Source organism: Mycteria americana, chromosome 9 (genome assembly GCF_035582795.1).
Source record: "Mycteria americana isolate JAX WOST 10 ecotype Jacksonville Zoo and Gardens chromosome 9, USCA_MyAme_1.0, whole genome shotgun sequence".
NCBI classification, from domain to species: Eukaryota; Metazoa; Chordata; class Aves; order Ciconiiformes; family Ciconiidae; genus Mycteria; species Mycteria americana.
The window spans coordinates 35,949,893-35,969,636 of NC_134373.1; the positions used below are offsets into that span (position 1 = coordinate 35,949,893).

The 19,744-nt window shown below is 36.6% G+C and overlaps 1 protein-coding gene across 28 annotated transcripts in view; it reads right to left on the reverse strand.

Annotated features, from left to right (window-relative positions):
* Positions 1 to 19,744, reverse strand: part of NCKAP5 (NCK associated protein 5) — a 413,976-nt gene that overhangs the window by 112,812 nt on the left and 281,420 nt on the right. For all 28 annotated transcript variants that reach the window (XR_012777069.1, XR_012777067.1, XR_012777068.1 and 25 more), the window contains one exon: positions 19,542 to 19,691. Coding sequence is in view for 24 of the 28 variants with exons in the window: in XM_075511575.1 (XP_075367690.1) it covers positions 19,542 to 19,691 (150 nt within the window). In the remaining 4 variants the exon portion in view is untranslated. The remainder of the gene's footprint in view (positions 1 to 19,541; positions 19,692 to 19,744) is intronic.

Genomic DNA, 19,744 nt, shown 5'->3' on the forward strand with positions numbered 1-19,744 from the left:
TGAGCCATCTCCGTATCTTTGGTCACATGAAACTCTTTGTATTATTCTGTCCATGTTACACAAAAAATTTGTCCTTTGAAAGGCTAACCCAACAAATTGTCAGAGAAAAGTTTAACAGCATAGTTATGCTGGTTAGAAGTACTATAAATTACATTTGTGTTTTTAAATCAACATAATTATAGCAACAAAAGCCTTAATTTAACTCTAGCACTATGAAAGCATTTCCACTGGCCACTTTCCAGTGCCTTTTATGTTGCTATAGACAGCTCTTTGCTAGGAGTAAAATAGGAACCACACTTCACAACCTGCCTGTCAACACTTGGATGTTTCCACCTTCTGTTTTACACTTTCCACAATAGAGCAACACTGGAGCAACCATGGAGCGTCTCCCTGCTGAACTGCAGCCCATGTGCTACGCTCTGCTCCCTGGCCCCCCCATCCCCAGGACAGTAACTGAGACTGGAGAATGCTAGGTACTGATGAAATAAGCAGTGAATGTAGCAGACTAATACTTTACAAAATACTACTGTATGCTTTTTCAAATGTCCTAGTCTTAACTATTTGTTCCACCTCATGGAGACAGGGGAAAAAACCCAAAAAGGACAAATTAGTGATATGACGACATCCAGGCTTCTCACCCTTGCTTCAAAACACATAGGCCCTTAGCCTTCTCAGTTGCACCATTTTCAGATTTTTTTTTAGCATGATAAAATTGCCTATTCTCTTTAACCACACTTAAAACATTTGACACATTTTATCTGAAATAGTCAGTCAATGTTCAATTTAGATTCAGATAAAACATGGCATGAAAGTATCACATAGGCAATGTCAAATAATAAAATACAGAACCATACAAGGGTTAATTATAATTCTGTCTGCAAAAAGGCCATATTAAACCTTAGTGGGCAGTACCGGTAGGGATCATTCTTGCAATTCAAAATGTCAATAATATATTTTTGAATTCTTTACTGACACAAAAATATAGTGGCAGTAGAACAAGCCACCAACTGTTCTCATAAGCAGTCTGTCTCACAGTCCACGCTATTCCATAGCTGTGCTACCAATAAAACGGTTTTGAAGCCTCATAGAGAGCAGTATAACCTTCTTCTTCTAATGTATGCTAGAAATCAGAAGATATTTATTCAACATCAGAAAGCTAACCACTTAAGATTATGTAAAAACTTGGGCTTTAATGTTTCTAACAAAAAGCAGCCCTTGGTCTGTGCAGCTGCATATGATGTTTTACAAATTATTGATGAGCTGATTCATGTATTTAAACATGAACTTACACTGGAAATTATGTAACAGCTTTGAAAATTGTATGGATTTCATGTTGCCAGAGATCAGAAAACAGAATTTGCTAGTTTATCTGCAGATCTGCAGCAGATCGCAGGGATGGATTCCTACCCAGGGTCCCATCCAGGGCTCACAACCACAGAGTTGTTTTCCTGTCTGTGTTTCCCAGTTCCCACAAGAAGAAACAAAGGGTGTTTGACCTAAATGATGAAGCCTCCTTTTTGAAAGAAGGGGATAACTAGAATTTAATCCTTCAAATCTACTTATACTGGATAAACATATGAACTTAGGAGTTGAATCAAACAAACCAAAACCAAATGAGATTCACACACTGCTGATGAGACTGTCTCCTAAAAATGACTAAAAGTAAACCTCATATTTCTGGGAATTCCTCTGTGAAACAGTTTTAAATTTTTTATTTTATTTTTCAGAAGTTGGGGCTGGAAATTTTTAACTAGTTCAAGAATGGCAATATTTGTCTTTTTTATTTTGGTTAACTCCAAAGTAGTTAAGAATGACAAGCCTTTTAAACCTTCAATATTTTCCCTTCTGACACCACAGAAATGTCTGGAGTTGACATTTTAAAGAGAAGGTTAGAAATAGATCTAGCAAAACTGACTGCATTACAGCCCAAGCTTATCTTCCAGCAAGTAAATATCTAGGCTACTAACAGATACATCAATAATAGCTTTGTATGTTTACCTGCATGCAAATTGTAGAAAACAGCAAATTCTACTGTTATTTACAGAGAATATAATAGACTTACAATATATCCACCAGTAAAGCACTGTCAATACAGGCCTTCGAACAAATAGGTTAAAATTATGAAGGATGCCTTTTTTTCCCCCAGAATTCTTCCAAATGATCACATATAAAACATTTTTGAGGACAAGGAGTAAAAGACATCTAAATAAACAGAGACAGGCAGCATAAAGCTGCGTGTATTTCCTGAAGTTAAAGACATACATACTAGCCATGATGGTCTATATAAAGCATATACACTTGATATAGAAGTACAAGCATGGAAAACCAGAAGTCCAGCATGACTCCTATATTTTACCACTCACCCTCTGAATAAAGTGCTGAGCTGTGTGTCTCAGTGCGATGCATTGCTCTGCACAGAGACCAAGGCACTCACCTTCCACAAACAATATTCCTAGGCTGCCTAAAGAGAAGCAGCTGCTGTAAATGAGGGGTAAAATGACAGGCAAGAGAAAGCCCTCTCACTCACAGTCAGACAGGCCCATGAAGCTATGTGATGCCAATCCTGTCATACAGCAACACCGACTTGGGCAGTCAGGAAGGAGGAATCCTGAAACTCATTCACCTTTCCCAAAAGCGCCACTGCGCTAATAGTCCAGGCGTCTCCCTAGAAGTGTGCACCCGGGCACAGCGTTACAGGCCACGATGCCATCACACAAATGTAAGACATAAGACTGAATTTTTATGCAAGGAACAGTGTGTGCGTGTCGTGAAATTTGTTTATTTTCTGATTTTCCAATATTTACATTTGGTGATCCTTCCCCTTGCAAACTGTGAACCAGAGGCAGCTGTTCCATCTCCTTCTTTTTTTTTTCTCTTGTTTTAAGTGATTTGTTCCCTTATGGAACTGTTCTCCCCTAAGAACTGAGAGCATTTCACTCTGACAGACTTACTGTGCTTCCCCATGTAATATTAACAGGCAGTTATTTCCTCTATCAAAGAACTAAAAATAAAATCTCTGGTCCATGAAAAAAGTATGAGGTCCTGAAATTGTACGTGAAACTAAGATTCTTACAATTAACGCAGGCAGATAAAGGCAAATGGTGTGGACCTGATTCATCTTAAAGGGCATTTTGTGTTTAATATCAAATTGTATTTAACATATACATAATATCTCTGCATTGAAAACTCACATAAGAGTTAATCATACCACATTTGGTCAGTTGCATTTGTTTCTATATTTCTTGCAAAAATACCAAACTCTTCAAGGAAAATTCTAATTCTTTGAAATACTAATTCTTTGAAATTAGTAAAGACTAGTTGAAAACCTTTGACTATCTATACATCTAATACAGAAGTTTGATAAAAAACTTTCAGTGCAGCCACTTTCAAAAAAAATATTTGCTTTCATTTGAAAGGAAACATTTTGCAGAAGATTTTGATCAAATTTAAAAGTGACATTGAAACCAGTACAAATATTTCCAGGGCTTTGGGTCCTTCTGAAATGATACATATGGCAAGCACTTTTTAAAAAATTCACTTGCCTAATCACAAAACAGAAGGGTTTTTTTTTTTAATTCAGATCTTGAGGAAAACTCTTATACTTCCAGGACAGTTTTTCAAGCAATATGAAAGGCAACTTTAGCAGTTACTTTAAATGAGTTATCCTTCAAACCTTTGCAATTTTGACCATGAGGTTACTGACAGAGTGACAGTTTTCTGCTTTCTGTGATTCCATTATCCACACCTTTCTGAGTAGCATACTCAACTTCAAGCTGAGTAGAGTTTGAAAAGAACAGGGCATTTCAGATCTATGTATGAAAATTAATCTTTGGGCAACTTTATTCCAACAGAACCCATTTCTTATTTTTTCCGACTTGCCTAGCTGAGATGTTCACAGTAAATACAGGCAATACTACTACCGACTCATGGCACTGGGAAGCGGGTATGGAAAAAGAAGACCAAGAGACAAAGAGTTTCTCTTTACAGGACACACCTCAATATCTAAGTATAGGAATAGGCCACAAAGGCCTTAAGCTCATTTTCTTCAAAAGTTGAAATTCAAGAATTTAGCCATTCCTTTTAGCAAATTTAATTTACCTTTTCAAATTTTGGCAGTTCACACTAAAATATTCAGTTCAGGAATAGAACGTAATTTTAGAATCTAATTAATTAAAACAAATTGTGACTTATTTTTCTTTAAAAACTAAGATAAATTAAAAATGATAGTTGATGGGACTAAGTAGAAAACCTTGAAATTAAGTACCAGGAAGCCAAGGATTACACATATCTCTAAACAGGAATTTTTTTTTTAATTTCTGGAAATTCTATCTATCAAGACCAGCTCCTCTCCTTTAAAGTGACTTTTATATATTTTTTCTAATATCATTGGAATGAACATGAAATATAATTTCATAGGTCAATGCAAAAAAATGGCCCTAATGCTATAACTGGTACTTCTAGGCTGCTCCATGCACCTGAACTGAAGGGATGTTATTAAATGATAGTAAACGGTTCAAATTTGGACCTAAATTTGGCACTATCTTCAAGCAACACCAACACCAACCTCCTCCCCACTCACCCACTCCCCTCCCCTGGGAAACTAAGCAATTGAGTGTGCTTGGGATTGATGACAGAAAGAGAAGATTCAAAACTTTAATGCATTCCTGCTTTTTTTCCCTGTGTGTCTTTTAATGTATAATCAACAACACTATTAATTGTCTTCCACAACCAGTTATTTTGGCTCTCTCTGGAAGGTGAAACAACAGATGTTTTGCCCTATATTCAGAGAAAGTGGATGCTGAATTTTTTAAAAAAAAATTTTTTTTCCCAATTATTTATCCTAAGTTTCTTCATTTAGTTCAAACAAAAATAATTATGAAATAAAGTGATTTAAACTGACAGCCTGGAAAACACTGAACACATATGCTTAAATGTCACATTCACTGGCTGTGTGATGGGAAACTCATATCAGTTCCCTGTTATCCAATGATTCTTTAAATGGGAAAATCAGATTTTTTCTTCTCCAAAGAAACATGTATGACTTTTTATGAAATGGAAAAAATATACAACTGTTTTTCCTTTTTAAAAATATCCCTTGAGCTTACTTGTATTTGAATTCTGAGAAAAAGAATTACTTTTCTTTGCTATACTATGCAATAGATTTAAAGTATTACATGATGTTCTAATTGATACTGTCACAAAATATTTTTAAACATAATAAAATATAACATACATTATTCTCCTTCTCCTATGATGAATCATTTTACTCTATTCCTTTAAAGACTTGGAGTTAAAAGGTTTCCACCACAATAAGCTATTAATGTCAACTGTTTCACAATTCATAACACAAATTTATAACAAGTTTCTCTGCTTTTAACTACACGGGAGCATTGAGTTATTTCTGAAGGCAATGTTTCCTGCAATTTCACTTTCTTCATCAGAAGTCACTCATAAGTCAACTGCCCCAGGTATTTCAAAATGAACTTCTTTTGATGGCTTCAGTTATTTCTCTCCCTTCCAGCTAAGGAGTTGTGAAGCAAAGCGAAGCAAAGCAGGTATTGGTGCACTGCATTACGAATAGGATCAAATGCCATATAATGTGCAGCAATTGTTTTGTAGCCAATAGCTAACTTCTAACAACTGAATCACAAAATTACTGTTCATTTCTTGCTAAGTGAAATAAAACTCTACTTGCAAACATCACCTTGCTTCTCCTGAAAGCTTTGAACATTTTTCTTTTTTGTTTTTATAGACACAGTAAGTAGCAAACAATGCCCTTCACTCCACACAGCAATATGCAGTAGGTTGATTTCTGTGCTGACATTTGTTAAATTAAAGTTCTGATTCATTTTATTTTTAATCTTTTAGAGTGGAATAGTGAATTTGCAGAGTAATTGTATTTTGCTCAAAAGAACAACAACCCAGACCCCAAATTCTGTCTCTTTCAAAAGCTTCAACAGTTTGGAGTTGTGTCTGTTTTTTCTGCCCTGCAGACTGTGCTCACTTCAGAGAAGACAGATGTAGAGGGATGAGGATCCCTTAGAAACTGTCTGCTCATTTCAGAGAAGATGGATGTAGAGGGATGAGGATCCCTTAGGAACTGTCTGATGTGGCAGTACCCGACTGTTATCCTAACTAGTCGTATGAAATTTCTCCTGTTGTGCTGGCTGACATCAGGTGCATCTACATTGGCTTTTTGGCTTGGATGAGCAGTGAGTGTCCTTCTCAAGAGTTTTTTCTGATCACTCCACCGACGAGGCTACAATTCACACTGCTGTATGGCCTTGGAGCCAATGGACTGGGTTTCTTTTACATGAAATTGGAAGAGGAACTCCAATTGCTGCTGGGCTTAACTAGAGCTAGGCAAAAGTAAACTCCCCAAAACGTATATAAAGTGTACATTAGGTCCTTAGTACCAACAGCTTGGCTCTATGGATCTGCTCCTGTTACACTGCACTGCTTGCTAAGGCAGACATATAACTACAACAGGCTATCTTCAGATCCTAAATTAATAGTGATAGACCTAAGGAAGTTATCTAACAGAACAAGAATGTATCCCATAACACCAAAGTAAAAGATAGGCCTGTTGGGAAGGTTTTTTCCTACATACAACAGAGATGTGCCAGAGGCATATTTTTTACTTGGATAATTTTACAGCTTTGGACTGAAAATAGAAAATATTTCATGAAAATAGAAAATATGCAACTGTACAGAAACATATACGTTAAAGCCAGCTACATGGAAAGTAAATACTATATAAGTGTTACAGTGCAATACTAAATACTTTCCAATTATTTACTTAACCTTGCTCTTCAGCATATAAAATTTATCTCAGATTTTGTTCTTTGTACTTATATTTGTTGGTAAACTACATGCCTAGGAGGTCCAAGAAAAGCCTTAGTCTACACACTTTGGGAGGATGTAGGAAACTGTAGAAGTTCTTAAAAAAATAAGCTTTGGATCATAATAACAGTCTCATATGGAACATCCATTAAGTCAAAGCTGATAGGATTCAGTGGTGCTCCAGTAAGAAGCTCAGGCATGAAAAGCACAGCAGCAGCAGCCCAACAGCCCAGCTCTGATCTACATAATGAGCCAAATTCACATCACACATAAGTAAGCACAACTCAAGTGTAGCCACGGGAACTGCACCCACCTTCACATGTCCAAATTTGATAACCAAATACACTAACACTAGTATCAAACATGAGGAAATGTTGCTGTTATCTTATTCCAAGCTGCTGTTCAAGAGCAGTATCAGTGATTAATCGATTGGCCTAAAGGGAAAACGCGGAGAAAAGAACAAAAATAAATCAATGTATGAAATACCATGCAATGTAATATATACCTACGATCGATCACATTACTGCTCTTTCAGATTGGCCTGTAATTGGGAAATATTCCTTCCTGGCAGAGGTCACTAGCAGGACAAATCAGTTGCTTAAAACTATGAGAAGTTCTCATCTCTTATTTCTGTTCGATTTCTCTGTGAAAAATACAGGTTTTGCCTAATACTAGCAAGTTCTGTTTTACAATGAACTAAGAATACCTGTTTTTACCCATCTAATTGGGTAAAATTTTGAATAGTTACCCTGGGGTCACTGTGAAGGACAAAATATTTGATAAAAAGAGTACAAAGAAGACCACCACTGAAATGGAAAAAAAAAATATTCTGCCACACCAAGAGGAGCCGAGAGGAAGACACAAGCTTTTTCCTTAGCAGTGAAGTTATGTCAACACTACACCAAGCAGCTCTGCGAAGATCTGCTAAAGCTGGCTCAGGTTGCTAACACATTGTTCTACTGGGGCTGACACCCTGGTTTTCAAGAAGAGTTAATTAGTTCAAATGAAAACTATGCCATGTAGCTACACTGCTTCTGCTACCTGAACTATCTTGCATAGCAGGCCACTATATAAAAAGACTATATTGTTTATAAAGCTTGTAACAGGGCCTCTTTCTCTGTTTCACTCATCCTACCTCAATTTAATCAAATTAATGTATCTATGTATGTACAGAACAGCTACCTCTGCATGGCACTGGGGAGGCACTACTATGTCTAACAAAATTGTTTTTGTGATGAAACAGATCAGATTTAAGGTTACAGAAAGAACATTCACTGCTTATTTAAGAAAAAGTATATTGCAACTGTCATTATTGGTAATAGCAGTTAAAGTATAATGACATCAAATGCAATACAGGACTGAAGGAAATTATCAAGGAGGAGGAAACAGGCTTTTCTCCGGCACATGTCTAAGGTCTAAAGAAGCAAACTCCATAAGGTTTAAAAGAAGAAAAAGAAGGAGCTGTTAGCAGGCAAGTAAGGAGAAACTTTAGCTGTTTCAGCCATATGACCTCTTCACTGAAAAGCCCGTCTCCGCTCATTTCCAGCTTACCATAAACTGTTAAGAGAAATGCTAACCAAGTATTTCAGCAGAAGAGATGCAAAACAAGATTTTAGCTTCTTCCATCTAAATGCATGACAGTCTCACATAATGCGCAACCCTCAGACCCATTTCTTCAGCTGACCTGAAACTGTTGCTGCAGTAACTTTACAGAGGACTTTGTCTAGCAAAGTAACCAATTTGTAAGTACTCTTTGTCTTACATTTTACCAAAAAGCTGAATGACAAACCTAGGTCTTACTTGCTTCCTCTTTTTAAAAGAACTTTTTCCTAAAGAACTTAAACATTAAGACCCAGAGCATTTAAAATCCAAAGGATTATTCTGGAGGAACAGACCATTTGACTGATTGAAGACAATATGGAAAACTCCAGGCTTACTAAAGGGAAACAGTTGTAATTACTAATTGAGCGTTTCTCTTCTCCTAAATAATTTCTGAGTGTTGGCCTTGTATGAGTACATACTAACCAGAAGAGGAATAGGAAAATGTATGAATCACACAGATGAACGAGCACTGTCACCACACGTGATGGAAGGCTAGCAGTTATCACAGGTACTCCTGTGGGAAGGGAAGAAACTCTGCCCTCTAGATGGCATTATGCGGCTGTATATCCCAGATGCAACTGGAGAGCCCTCCCAGGCAATCTCATCAGTTCCCCACCTGCACAGGAAACATGGGCACATACACCAAAAAGATCAGATGGCAGTTCTTGGTCTCAATGGGAAGGTGACAGCTGCACTCTGCTAAACAGCAGAACAGAGGCTATCCTGGGGCAGAGTCCCTGTTTTAGCTGCTTGATGTGGGAAGCAGAGGAAAGGTGCTCAACCTGAGACGGAACAGAATGGAGGATCTCCCTGATCCCATATGGGGAAAGGCAATTTACTGCTGGCAGGGATGGGCAATGTGTGAAAACACTTAATTAAAAAAAAAAAAACAGGAAAAAAAAAGATTGTCCTTATGAAAAAACAAACTTCTACTTGGCATTTAATAGTACTGCAGATCTTAACCAGACAAATGTACATTAAAATATGTATGTATTCATGTAGGTATACATGTCCATGCATATAAGGTTATACTGTACCCATGTACAGCTGTCTTGACGATACACTGAGATTAAATAATTAGTCAGTGAATAATCAGGTATCTATGGAAGCATCAGTGAAAATCAGTCACGCGTAATGGACCGAAGTCACACTATTCCACATTTGATTTATCTATTCTCTTTATATATTTATAACTAATCTTAAAATCTGTGCTTGTCACCATGACAGATTAAGCAGACTTAAAAATAATCGTTTGAGTATTTTCTGCTGTGGACTATTAAAGTGGCTACATAATATAGCCAGTGAATATTGAATTTCATGAGTATGTTAATCATATAGATTTCACACGTCTAGTTAAACATATGGCCAACACAGGAGCCAAGACCCTTATATGCTAGAAGTCAGCACAGCTCCAGTAATTCTAGTAATACAAGTATGACTATACCTGCCCAGAATCCCAGCTATAATCTCCAATTCTGTATTTCTACAAGATGAACAAAAAGGAAATCACTATCGAATTAAGAAAAAGTGCATCACCATGCAGACCTCATTACTGTTTCATCATTTTCCAAGGCCAATAAACAGAAACGAAAGGAGAGAAATTACTTTGCTATGTAAGAGTAGTAAGGGATTCAGCTCTAACAGCTGAGGTAAATTAATTGGGATTTCCTATGCAGCCTGTGGACAATGTCCACAGAATACTGGGATTTTCTTAATCGTGTTAGTTTGACATGAACTGCAGCTATTTATTTAGTTTATGAACTATATAACTGTCATTACAGTCAGCGAAATTGCATGCATTAGTATGTAAATTAAAAATATAAGGCGCGATTCTACAATCTCTTGTCACATAGAATCTTTCCTCTGAAAGAAGTGCCACTGTGAGCAATGAGAAGGCTCATGGGAAGTGCTTGTGTAGAACTGGGCCCAGAGTGCATACCTGATAGAAACTACTTAAAAAAAATACTGAGTCTCACTCTCTGAAATGATAGATGTGTTGGGATAAACAGTCACTGAGATCTATAACAGAGTGTTGCAAAATCTCATTTCATTCAGCAGGGAGAGTGAATTTTCAATTGTACCCCATGCCTGATTGCTAAAAAAGGTAAGTTACATTATCTACTCATTACGTGCAAGAAGGCACTATACATGGAGAGAAGGGCACTGAAAAACTATCATTATTTAAATTATAAAAGTCAGACTGAAATATCAGATTCCTTCACTGCAACCTAGCAAGGACTCTTTGCAGAACACGGTTAACATTTATTTCAATAGAGAAAATCTGACAGGTTTAATAAAACCAAGACGATTTTCCTTGACTTCCGTGACTTACCTTTTCTTCACTGACTACACCTATTTCTCAGACCTTCTGGCACCAAATCATCATTCTTGTAGCCATATTCAATACTTTGGACTATTTAAAGAGCGTTTGTTATGTCAGCCAAGTAAGTACCATAGCGCTTTCTCTGTGGTACATAACTGTAAGAAAAGAGCCATTGTACTGGAATTTGGACTATCGTAGAAAAAACTGAATTTGTAATCTGCTTTTACAATAAATATATGCAATTACATTTGGCTGTGCTAAAATGAAAATTAAATGCTTACCTATGTTCTCCTTATTTTTTTTGTAAAAATTCCAGAGCTCAATATACTATCTTGAGGATCCTATAGTTTACTTATAATTTTCACAATTGCATGCACCATAATTTAGGCAAATATCAACACTACAGGTAAACTAAAGGATATTCTAAACAGTATCCTGACTAAGATATTAATGTGAATTAAAAATTGCATATAAGAAATGTTTCTTCCACCCGGAAGATGTTGGATTCACTGCCCTGGAAAAGGTTATTTTATGTCATTCTACCTTGAGAAGGTACAAATCAGGAACAGCATAAGTTACTTGCTCTGCCTTTCCAAGGTCCCTTGTACCTCACTTGGATAGACTGATGTCTGTGATAAGAGCAGTGAAATATCTGATGCAAGAAAGTTAGTAACTTTTATTAAAACCTAAATTGACTGCATGTGCAGGCTAAAGGAGAAAAATTCTGATAAGCAGCAAAATTCCCTTTATACAAGTAGTTGATGGGGTATGACATGATGTCACACTTAAAACAATTAAATGCAGTTTTAAAACTTAACAGAATAGGAACACTAGTTGGAGCACATTCTGTTGAGCACTTCACTGAATTAGTGAATTTTGACAGATTACTGCATCGTGGATATCTCATAGTAGAAAGCAGAAAGTCTGAAATCTTTTACCTTTTCAACATGTGCCAAAAAACTCAGAAGCTCTGCATGTCGTGACCCAAAACATTTAACTTCTGAACCACTGCTGTGGTGCTTCATAGGAGATGCAATTCAATACTCTTTTTTTCCCCTAGACCTAGTTAGCAAAGAAGACAATACCATCTGTTACTCAGACTAAAATTCCCAGGAGGCACCACGGTTGATTTTAGAAACTAAGTATTTTAAGCTTTCATTGAACTGAATAGTTAGAAAAGTGCAGATATGCATGGCCTCCTCCATGCTTCTGCCACCAGTCATGGAAGCAATAACTTAATGTACAGACTTATTTATATTAAGGTACTCTCCCACTTCAGGAGATGGAACTGTTTGGTGGAACAGTGGAGCAGCAGTCTCTCTCTAATGATAGCAGCAAATGGTTACAGCAATGAAAAAGCAAATCTGAACAGCTCTTCCTACATCTAGTGGGCAGAGCTATTTTCAACATCCCTGTGTAAATTCACATCCCTACTAGATCTTCTTCATTTTTGCACGCCAAAAAAGAAATTGCCATGAATTTTGACTGGCTTAGAAAACAAATTCTAAAAGGAGAGAGAAAAAAAGAAAGTCCTTTTAGATCCTCAATATTTTACATGTCTGCAAAAAGTACATTCTCTTCTCTTAAATACTCATCACATACTAACTGAATTTAACTCTCTGCCCAGAAGAGGTTTCTATTAGTCTTCATCTTCTATATGAAGATATTATTTCTATTAACATCCTAACTGATAAGGTGCATTGACCACTGAAACCTATTCAGTGTCTGTGCCAGCTATGGAGAATGCAGCTTCATGCACTTGTGGGCAGCATGTAGGATGGATGGAAAAGCCATGGTGGAAGATCTGAACAGCAGGAGGGCATGAGCTGGCAGGAGGGAGGGTACAAACATGTGGGAAGGAGGTGCATTTAAAGACTGCAGCAGGAGTGGGTGAGGACAGACGGCAAAGAGGAAAGCACCCCAGAGCACAAAGGCAAGGAGAAACAGGTAGCAGCCATGAGATTTGCTTCTAAAAGACTAGGAACAGCTGAGCCACTGAAGACCTACAGTAGAAGAGTTCAAGCATCAACAGCTTACAGAATACATTCAGCTTGATAGTACTTCTTTGGTTTTAATTTAAAATTTACTCAGTTATTGGGAGGCTAAAACAGTTTGCCAATACTATTACCAGCAAAGAGCTGGAATAAACTGGGCTGTTTTTGAAACCAGTGATGCAAGTCAATGCTGATTCATTATCAGCCACTGGATAAGTTTGGAAATAAGACTTTCCCTGCCTCATTGTCTGATCCCTGGCTATAAAAAAAAAGGAGTTCTTAGGCACCGTCCAGAAAACTAATTATAAAAGTCTCCTACTGAAAAGATTTAAAAGTAAAATAATCCAATAATTAGGATTAAGTAGGTTGGCCTTTGGTGACTGATCAGCATAATGAATCTAGTTAGGTGGATGGCCAAGGCACTGAGCTAAGAAGGGGCTTCTGTCTGAATCAGATTAAATGCATTGGCTGGAACAAGACTAGTTGCTACAAAATATTTAGAACATTGCTACAAAATATTTAAAAGTTTCATGATTTTTCTGTGCATCTAGGTAAAGTGATTCAAATTTCCTAGAAACCAAAGTGATGCAGCTAACTTTCAATAAACAAAAAGTTTTTCCTCACAGTTATTTTCAGAAACTCAGGCTCTTTGCTCCTACATACTGTATGTTTCTTTCCATGGAAAATAATATAATTTTTAATTTTCTTACCATTTTACTTGGTAGTACGTGGAAAATGGGGGGGGGGGGGGGGAAAGGAAGGGAAAATAATGTCAGAGCAAAACAAAACCCACCAGCATCCCACTCCAAATAAAGTTATCTTTTCAATCCACTCAAAGGAAATATGTACCCTTCTCATATTTCTTTTTTATCTTTTTATAGTTCATTGATATCATGTCTTTCTTCCTCTGCAGGGCAGTAAAAACATAATATGGGAAATACTTGACATACTTCCTCATTTGTTTAATGGTGATGATACAAGGGAAATTACCCCTCTAATATATTTGAACATTTAGCTTATTATCCTGAGTGAGTTTTCTCCCAAAGCTCAATTTATTAAAACAAAACACATCTTTCTATGATGAACTGCAAAGGGCAAGAGGGCAAAATTCTATAATTAAAATTAGAGTGGTTTCGTGACTCTTCCCTAGCAGATACTGCTTCTACTGCAGCTTAGTTTACTGAAACTTTCATTGAGTCTCACTCACCCGCAAGCAATGAGATTTTCACACATGAATTAGGCTTTTCATTTGATAACTTCAAGGTTACAACTTAATGCTACCCCAGTGAATTGCTATTTGGTGAAAAATGAAAGGTTGTGAGCAGCCTTCAATCATCATTTTTTGAGGCCAATGGAACTCATGCCCATTGCAGAACTTCTGGGAGGGAAGGGGGACACTCAGCAAACCAGGAGAACCACTTCCTTGTTGAAAATGTTTATTTTAATTTCAATGTAAGTACTGCGTTTTTAGCAAGGCGTTAGTTGTGCGCCATCATAGGCTAAGGTGGGCAAATAATCTCTTCTGAAGAGTGGAAACTGCCCTCACATAACCAAAACTCATGAATTCCCCATAACAAGGTGATGGTACACTGCTTATCTAACAGAGGGGAGTGGCATGGGACCATGTGTGGTCAAATGAGGCATGCATATACAGCCGTGAAACAGAATAGGTGCTAGCAAAAATATGATGTCCTATCCTAAACGCAGGCACTACTCATCCCATAACGGATGGACATCTTGTCATAAGACAAGCATGGTGCACCATATGATGCAGTGTACATGCTGCCTCCTGTCATACAGATCAACTCACAAGCCTCACAGGAGGCAGCACGCCTGCACTCTGCTTACATTAAAGACTTCTAGTGGTCTCTGGGAGGAAGGGCTGTGGGCTCTTCAGAAATGCAGATGTCAGTCCTGTGCCTACCTTCATAGGGGAACCAGCACAAAGAGAGGGTTGGAGTGAGTGAGGGCAATTCAGATTCTTTTTTCCTGCAGAGTGGATCTAGGATCTATAGTTTATATGTTCTTTATATGTGGTAACTCAGCATCTGAAGGCTGGGTAGACACATCTAGACTCAAAACCTTAATTCCACCTCTTCTGTAATCTGTTTTCCTCTTTGCTTCCTGTGTAAAAACTTGTTACCCTGCCAGACAAAACCATTATGGCCCTCTCCTCTGAGTTGTTTCCAGTTCCATGTCTTTGAGTCAGTATAAGAATACATTCAGATGGAAGAAGCCAGAGGAAACCAGCCAGCTTCCCAAGGTATTTGACCGCATGTCACATTCTAGCTCTTTACCTGTCTACAGATGTGCACCAAGGCAGAAACAGATGAAACAGACTGTACAGGATGCAGGAAATCTGCAGGTGAGGTGAAACTGAACCCAGTCTTCTTGAGTCTTCATCCAGCATCTACTCACGCTCCCCTTTCTTTTTGAGGAATTGAGCGGATGTAACACCACAAAAAAGACTTGTGTTATGTTACAGAATCCCTTTTTTTATTGGCAAAGCAGAGGATCGTCCAAAACAACCTTCATTAAGTACTCTTTGGTCATTTAGTTTGGAGCAATCCCAGTCAGCTTACTTCTTCATAATCAACCAAAAGCAAATACTTTCTAAGAAAGTTGCACTACTGCAGTTGCAAAGAAGGAAGTCCAGAAGAGTTGGAACATTGCATACAGTTAGACATAGTTAATTCATACCAAATTATCCTCACTGCGTAAATGTCTGTGCAAATGACAGACTTTAATAAGCCTTCAAAGCTGACACAGTATTTATCACTGATTAAATTTTTAAAATCAAAGTAACTATGGCTTTTACAGACATGTTTAGATTAAGACTGACACTAACTCAGTATATCAGTTTAATTCACTTGCAATTATGCAGGTGCTCGGGCAGCCTGTATTTCAGTCATTTAAGGCTAAATTGGGGCAGAGCACCCATAGCTCCATATTGGATAACAAAGCCCTGAGACAGTCTTAAGGCCTTTACAGACACTGTTTTTCAAATCTAGAATATTCTCAAAGCTTTCCTCTGTGCACTGTGTAAACTGTGACTGTGTAAACTGTTCTTACTGGAAACAAGAAATAGTATACAAGCTTGCAATGAGAGTCCGTATAATACCTAATATACCCAGGAGGGCAAATTAAGATTTTGTGAAAAATTTCCAACTTAATGAATATGACTTTGGAAATATAACATTATTGTTTTACTGTAATTGTGTATATACCTATATATACCTGAAATTGCTGTATGGGGGTTGACGCACGTCCAGAATAAATTATGTTTTTTCTACATTTCTGGCTACATTTAAAAAAAAATTGCAATTCTTCTGGTGATGAAAGCAGATTAAAAAAATGAAATTGCACCAAGGAGTTGATATGTTATTCACCATACTTCATTAATATTTCATTTTTTGCAGCACTCCAAATGCACAGAGAAGTTATCAGAGAATTTTTTTTTTTTGCTTTGTAAGAGTTAGAAGGCATTTGATCATAACTGCTGGAGTAAATTAAGTGGCATTTCAAGAGCAGCCAACTAAAACTGCTGAAGGCACAACAGACTTGATATCCAGGAAATCACAATTAATTTCAACTACATAAAATAGGATACAAGACAGTATGAACCATTTATTATTTGTCATCTGTTTCATTTGATTAGAAACATATGGTATTTATCAGTCAGTAGAGTGGAAATAGAATTTGCTGTAAATGATAAAGGATGTAAAAAGATTATAGGTAAAAGGAGCAATGGGAGAATAGGTATACATATTTCTTATCAAAGTATACGATAGCTTCCACTTGGGCTGACTACAAAGACACTTTATTATACTGATTTGTATTGTTCAGTGAGAAAATTTCTAGGTTAAACAGAATATAATAAAACCTAAAAAGTATTACAGAAATTTATTTGGCGATACATTTCACAGCACCCAAGCATAAGAAAAAAAAAAAAGAAATATTAAACACAACTCCACTGATATGGAAGCTACTTAAAGAAAGTTTTCTGTTAAAATGAGGCCTCATCCCTTTTTTCACACTTAGATTTGATAATTTGCTGCTCCATATCCAACAGTTGAAGATGACTACAGTTTTCTTCACATTGCCAGAAATTCCTGAAGAAAACCACCACTCACCTCGTATCTACCACGCCAGTACTCCAGGAAGGGCAGAAACAATTTATTTCATGTATGGAGCAGGAACATTTTTCCCATATAGATATTCAAAAAAGAAGAAACTAAACAATCTGTTATATTGTATATGTACTGGCTACTACCATTTATCCCTGTGCTGGTGCATAGCTTTTCTCTTTTGGTACTTCATTCACCTGAAACTTAGCTCGGACTTATCCAACTTTTTTTGTTTTAATGTGACCAGTCAAGAGAAGTTGTTAACCAGAAAAAAACTTACCTGCTGAATCTAAATTTTTGTATAATAAAAACATTACACCACTTTCTCAAACTTTTCCCTAGATGTACACTGTAATAGACATTTATATACATGTATATACATACATACATACGGTCCCTCATTTCAAGAGAAGCTCAGACTAGCAATAGGACAATGAATATAGGTAGGAAGGAAGGATGGAATAATTTTACAATGCTCTAACAGAGTAGGCTACATCTTTTCATGAGCTACACTTGACTAACAAACAAACTAATATGAAGAGATATGAAAAGATTTCTTGAAAGTGCTGATATTCATGAAATTATATTAACAGGCATTAATGGATCAGGTCCCACATTTTGACTATTACTTTTACTAGGTTCTGTTTATAGGCAGTCTTCAGATTCTACAGTGCACAGATGGAGGACCAACTTTAGAAAGTACTTTATTAGCCTTGCTGATTTTATTAATTGTGTATGATACAGTAACATCTAATCATGTAAAGTAAGATTAAAGATTCTGACACCCACAGCACAGGAACTAACAAACAGCAATTTTTTGTTCCTTTCTATATAGATCAAATAAAATATTTAGAATAATTACTCTGCAAATAGTGAAGGATTAGAACTGCTAATTGCATATAACTTTAAAAAAGTATGTCTCTCAATTAATAAACCATAGAGTCTTTGACATTGCAATTTATATTCTTCAAGAGAAAAATCAAGTGCAAGAATATATAACATGAAACAACAGACAATTAACAACACTTTGTTTTAATTATCTTGGGCCACAATTAATGTTGGCCCTGCAGTTCATCCTTCTACTTTGATAGCTCCTTCGACTATTTACATAGATTAATTCTTGAAGTATTGGCATTCCTTATTATGTGTTTTTGAACAAGCCACTGCACAACACTGATATCAGTGAGGAAACCTATTCACTGACCTTCCAGAACTAGATTCTGTCTGTCCATAACATTATGTTATGTATCTGGGCAATTTGCCGCAACTGATAAAGGTTGTGACATTACTGAACAGCTTCTATCTACTGAGGACATAAAGAACTGCAACTGTCATGCAGACCGATTAAGAACAAGGCGAAGCAAACACAAATCATGCATATTTGGAAATAAAAGACCACAAGGAACGTACAGTTATTCTCCATTGACAGATAAAGCAAGACTATAGTAAACTGTATATTTATCAGAGTTTTATGGGCCTTAAAAATTTAGTATCATGTGTTTTTTTCCCAGGGCAAAATTCAAGTTAATGAATATTAAATTTGTTTATTTTACAAATGGCCTAAGATTTTAAAAGAAAGAAAAATTGCAGAGACTGCCCATACCTTTCAGATTTTAGATTCTGTATTTAGATCCAAACATGATTGTAACTGTTCATGTTTTACTTTTAACAAAGTCCTCAAGAACAAAAATCCAGAGTTTTCATTTGATCAGAGTACAACTCAAAATAAAAATTATGATGCAAAAGAGCCTCCACACTTAACCAAAAATGTATAGGCCCAGTGATGAAGTCTTTGTTTACTGACACCCTACATAGGCAAAATGCCACTAAGATTGTTCTAAGGCATTCATTTATCCATACATATAACACTATATAGATACTTGAACAGAAGAGAATGGAGGAAACACTTGATAAGTTAAAAATATGTCTTTGTACTTGTTCAAAATTATATTAAAATATGCACAGTTTTTTTTTTATACACACTGAAACCCATGCTTCTATCAAGGAGCACAAAATAAGTCCATATATATACCGGTTACAGTCTTACCTGCACCTTGTCCATGGTTGCCTAACAAAACTTTAAAACTTTTCCTCTAGTTAGGAATTACCACAAGGTGCACTATTTTGCACATCCTAATTTTCCAGAAGTGCACTCAAAATGTAGAGTGTGCAGTTCTCCATGTGCTCTACAGGGAAATAGATTTTCCACAATCTAACAGTAAAATGACCTGAGCTGAGTCTTCAAGCAAGCAGTCCAGCAATTAAAAGCTGAGCAATAAACTACAATGAAGCAACACTGGTTTTATGACAGTTGTTAAACCACCTATATTAGTCTTACAATATTAATAATTGAAATGAAACCAGTAAAAACATTTTTTTCTTATTAAATGGTCTCATCTGAATTAAAAGAATGTATGAAGTTCTTTTTAAAGATATCTGATGCTCAACATTAGAGAGGGATCCTTTCAGTGGTTCTAACACTAAGCTGCTTGTTCATCCTTGGTAAATGAATCATAAAAAAAATACCCCATAACACGAGTACAGGTGAACTGTGAAAGATTAGATTTATACTACATGGTGATTCAGTGCCAATAAATGAATGAGGCAGGGAGCAGGGTGGTCTTTTATGTGTGAAACCATTGTATTTCTTACCTCCAGAGCTTTCAAACGCTCCAACAGCAATTTTGTCTTTTCTTTTTCCTCTTCAGTGCTGCTGCTTTCACTTCTTGAATCTTCATCTGCTGGTGTGTGAATTTTTTCCATGCCTTCTTTACATTTCCTACTGTCTTCTGACAGCTTTTCCTGAAATAATTTTTTAAAATGTCATTACTCACAGGTGGAAATGAAGTTAACTA